Source organism: Austrofundulus limnaeus, unplaced genomic scaffold (assembly GCF_001266775.1).
Source record: "Austrofundulus limnaeus strain Quisiro unplaced genomic scaffold, Austrofundulus_limnaeus-1.0 Scaffold103, whole genome shotgun sequence".
Classification (NCBI taxonomy): Eukaryota; Metazoa; Chordata; class Actinopteri; order Cyprinodontiformes; family Rivulidae; genus Austrofundulus; species Austrofundulus limnaeus.
The window spans coordinates 16,213-20,466 of record NW_013952505.1 but is presented as its reverse complement, the minus strand read 5'-3'; the positions used below and the strand labels follow the sequence as shown (position 1 = coordinate 20,466).

General features: G+C 35.8%; 1 protein-coding gene across 2 annotated transcripts in view; it reads left to right on the top strand.

The window, feature by feature from the left end:
- The window catches only part of LOC106521108 (partitioning defective 3 homolog), a 330,008-nt gene extending 328,220 nt beyond the window's left edge, over positions 1-1,788 (top strand). For both annotated transcript variants that reach the window (XM_014013528.1, XM_014013529.1), the window contains 1 exon segment: positions 995-1,788. In XM_014013528.1, the coding sequence (XP_013868982.1) occupies positions 995-1,295 (301 nt within the window). In that variant the 3' untranslated portion in view covers positions 1,296-1,788.
- Positions 1,789-4,254: the final 2,466 nt, after the last annotated feature.

Below are 4,254 nucleotides of genomic sequence, written 5' to 3'. Positions count from 1 at the left end.
GGTATGTACCATATAAAATTACAAAATAATCTCATTTATTGCTTGATTTTATAGCCTGAAAGGTCATTTTCCAATTTGGCACAAATTGTCTGTCTGTCTGTCCATCAGTCCGTCCATCAGTCCGTCCATCAGCAGTTTTTTTTTTGTCAGCTCAACTCTTCTAGCAACCTTTAAAGTGTTTTGATGAAATTTTGTGGAAAGTATTATGAAAGAAGGCATATTGTAAGCATTTTGTGCTGCATTTGTCAAAGGGTCTGAAGGGGTTGAAGCCAGGAGCAGACAAACACAAGGAACTTAATATAATAATATTGGATAATAATGGATGACTTTATAGTTGGATCTGTGTGTTTTAGGTCTTTGGTTTGATTTCTTAAAGCAGAGTTTAAAGGAGCACTACAAACATTCAAATGGACTCATAAGCCAGATTGGACTACTTTGTGCTGCAAACGTCAACTGAAGACTAGGCAAAGGTGATAGTTAAGCAGCTTCTACTTTAGCCATGCAAATGTATTTTTAATAGTACTGGTACTGGGAGAGCATTCAATTAGCAATCACCACATGCTTATTTATAGACCAATCACACCCTCTTACATCACTTGAGAGTCCCTATCGAGCCAAGAGAGTTCCCACTCTGAAGCAGGAGTTAAAAATACTTGATAAATGTAGTTTTAAGGGCTTTGAGCGTTCACAGTATCGCCAGTGTGAAAACAATAAAGGATGAACCACCTCAAAATGGTTATAAGGATTGTGAATTGGTCTCCTGTGATCTGAAAGTACTTGACTGGAAATCTGAAGCTAGATCATTTTTTAAAAATGGTTCCCTATTACAGTTCTGTGGCTGTCATTCACATGTTTTTGCAAAATAAAAATAAAAAAGAGATTAAAAAATCTTTCAAAGTGATGCTGTATTTGGAAATAAAACAAATCTTTTAGAATATGTGTTATCTGGTTTATATTTACAACGTGTCTAAAGTTTTCTCTTCGTTTCTCTCAGAATCCAAGCCGATGCACAAGAAATCCAGGTGGCCAAGGAGCGAGAATACGCCGAAATTCAGGACGTTGTCAGCCGCACTTTCAGCTCAGATGAGGAGCACACTTATGCTGGGATTGGCTCGATCGGCTCATCTGCAGGTAGCAGCAGCTTAGATGCCTACAATCACCACTACCATCTCCCTCAGAGTCCGCAGAGCCCACCTCCTTCACTGAACCTACAGAGCAATGGCCCGCCACTGGAGGCGCTTTACGCTCAGGTTAATAAGCGTCGCAATGAACGTCCTGCAGCTCCCGAAAGGTAAAGAACTTTCCTCTTTATTCACAATATGAAATGTTCCAATGCTCTCTATTATTCTTATTTGTTGAAATTATACTTAGGCACTGATTTCACTTGAAAAGCTCTGGAAATGTTAACCACTTTCTGATTTAATATGATGAAAATACCAAATGTTTTATATTATTATGAAATGATAAATATCCCATTACAACATGGAAGTTTCAGTTCTTTTATGTAAGCTTACATGGGGAGTCCCAAAGAGCTTGTGACATAGTTTGCAGACTCCCCAATGCTTTTAAATATCTCATATTTTTTGTGAAATAATCTGATTCATGTAAAACTAATGTCAGACTACACAGCTGAGAGTAAAGTATTAACATTTTTTTGAAATAGACGATAAAGGATTTTCATAGGCAAACTTGAAACAAGTTAAATGTTGAGGACATGTCATGGTACTTTCTTTCTAATAATTTATTTTAAAATTCACATTATATTACAAGGCATATCAATCACCCTAACCCCACATAATAATTTAACTAAACACTTTCTTACCTTTTATTATCTCACCTCTAGAGTTGAAGGTATCGCTGGAAGGTAAAAAAAATCCTCTGTGTTTTCTTTGCTAAAAAGTCAAAAGACCACTTTTCTCAGGGTCTCCTAAAACCTTTTAGAGTGTTATTAAGGGGGCTGGATAATACCCACATCCTGTGATTGACATCTGCCACTGGGGGGCTTGTGACCTCTCCCTTCTGGGCTCTGGCTGGAATAGTATTACTCTGTGTGACCAAGAAAGAACACCTCAGAACGAGTGGGTGGATGTTTTTAAAGAGGATTTGGGGAGGAAAGACCTCCGTCCTGTAACTCTTGTGGAAATAGAACTGAAAAGGTTTTCTGTCCGCTCTGGTAACTGACTAAACCCATGTGGTATTAGTAAGAAAACATTGACTTACATGTATTTAATAAAAAAAAGTAACCTTGTTGTTTTCTCAGTCTTTGTACATGTCAGAGCAAACAGTTCTCTTCAACTTGTCAATCTTTCTGACAAAATTTGAAAACAAAAATGTTTGAGGTAAACTGTATTGCTTGACTGGTGTCCCAGTGAACCTTGGAAGATATCCAGATACTTTTTGAAAGACACAATGACAAAATCTAAACAATTTTTTACAGTGTGAAAACTGGCTGACCCCATAATTTGATAAATATATTTTTCAGTTAACATTTTTTAATCAATGGTTTGTATCCTCAGCAGTCTGTGACCTCTGAACTCCCCATATGTAACACATATTAACTACCTTTCATCTTGAAACTAGTCCTACTGGAAGTTTCTTCCTGGTAAACATACGCAGTTTCTCTTCACTGTTGCCCACCACTTCATTCCAGCTCAGTGGTTTAATTTTTCTGTCAATGTTTTGCTATTATGTCGTTTTGTAAAATACTGGTAAGTAACTCATGCCACAGTTTTTGTGTTAATTCATGCTGTATATCAAAAAATTTGAACCATGAGTTTTGGTATTTCAGCAACTTATATTTTTCAACTTTTTATTTATTATTTACTGTTATTTAACCAGGGAAGTCCAGTTGAGATCTTAGATCTTTCTTTCAAGGGAGGCCAGGGCCTGTTGTACATGTTTTTAGGGGTGGGGGAAACCGGAGTAGCCAACACAAGCACGGGGAGAACATGCAAACTCCACACAGAAAGACCCCAGGTCCGAACCGGGGATCGAACCCAGGACTTTCTTGCTGTGAGGCATCAGTGCTAACCACTGAACCATCATGCTGCCTTACTAACTATTTAGCTGGACACTTTTTTTTTAAATGAATGGAGCTGTCTTAAAACCCTTCTAAATGTTTATACTTTTTCTGCACCTTTTATCTTGTACTCTGCTTCTGCTACTTTGTGCTAAGTTCAGCCTTTTCATTGTAGCTAAATTTAGCATTTCGTTATTTCAGCAAACTTTTTGTTCCTTTCTGTTGTTATTCTGCTATATTCATCTTTGCACTACTTTTTTCTGTTTTTTGTACTAATTTAAGCCATTTTTCTGCCTTTTAACTTTTTAGTTGATTTATGCTAATTTGTGCTTTTTGCAACTAACTTCACCTTTTTGCCACTTAATTCAGCATGCTTTTTCATTTTATTTGTGCTAATTTCATTTTTGTCAGCTATTTTTAGCTATTTCGTCTTGTTTCACCTTCTTTTTAGATCTTTTAAAAAAAATGCATTTATTTTATACTTATGTTCTTGGTTTTTTTCTACTAATGTGAGTTTTGTTGCTGCCCTTTTACAATCTATTTGCTAATTCAACTTTTTTCTGCCTTTTTTAGCTTAATTTCTGTTCCGTTCAGCTTTTTTGACACATTTTTTCAAAAAAATAATTATACGGATTTTTCACTCGTTTTACTTCAGCAAATGTCAGCCGTTCAAACTGAACTCATATTAACAGTTTTCTTGTTGAAACTGTGCAACTTCTTCAGCAGCTTTCAGCCAAAATATGTTTTGCAATAAGCGCTCACACTGCATTTTCGCAGGAAATGCAAGTTCTCTAGTTAGATTTGAAATAGTTAATATTTTAAAGGTTCATAGGACATTTAATTTTTTAACAAAATCTTTATCTTTTAACTTAAACATATGTTATATTTTTCTTTCTGCTTAGCAGTGTCTTAGAAACACTGATCTGTCATCTTCACAGGTTTGTTTCATCATTAAAAGCTTAGTGTCCCATGTTAAATATATAAAAAAATCTTTTTATTTTTAGTTTGGGATCTTGTATTTCAGTAGCACAATATGGTGGTTTTATACACCGGATTAGCTGTTGGGAATGTTGTGATTTGATTTCAAAAATGCACAACGTGTACAACAATGCCTTTTTGTTTGGCACGTCGTGCTGCTTTGCATATCTTGTGTATGCCAGCCTGGTTGTGAGCTCTCAGTGTTTGTTTTGCTGCCTCTGAAATTTAATAAAACACTCTGCTTCTTATTTTGTTCA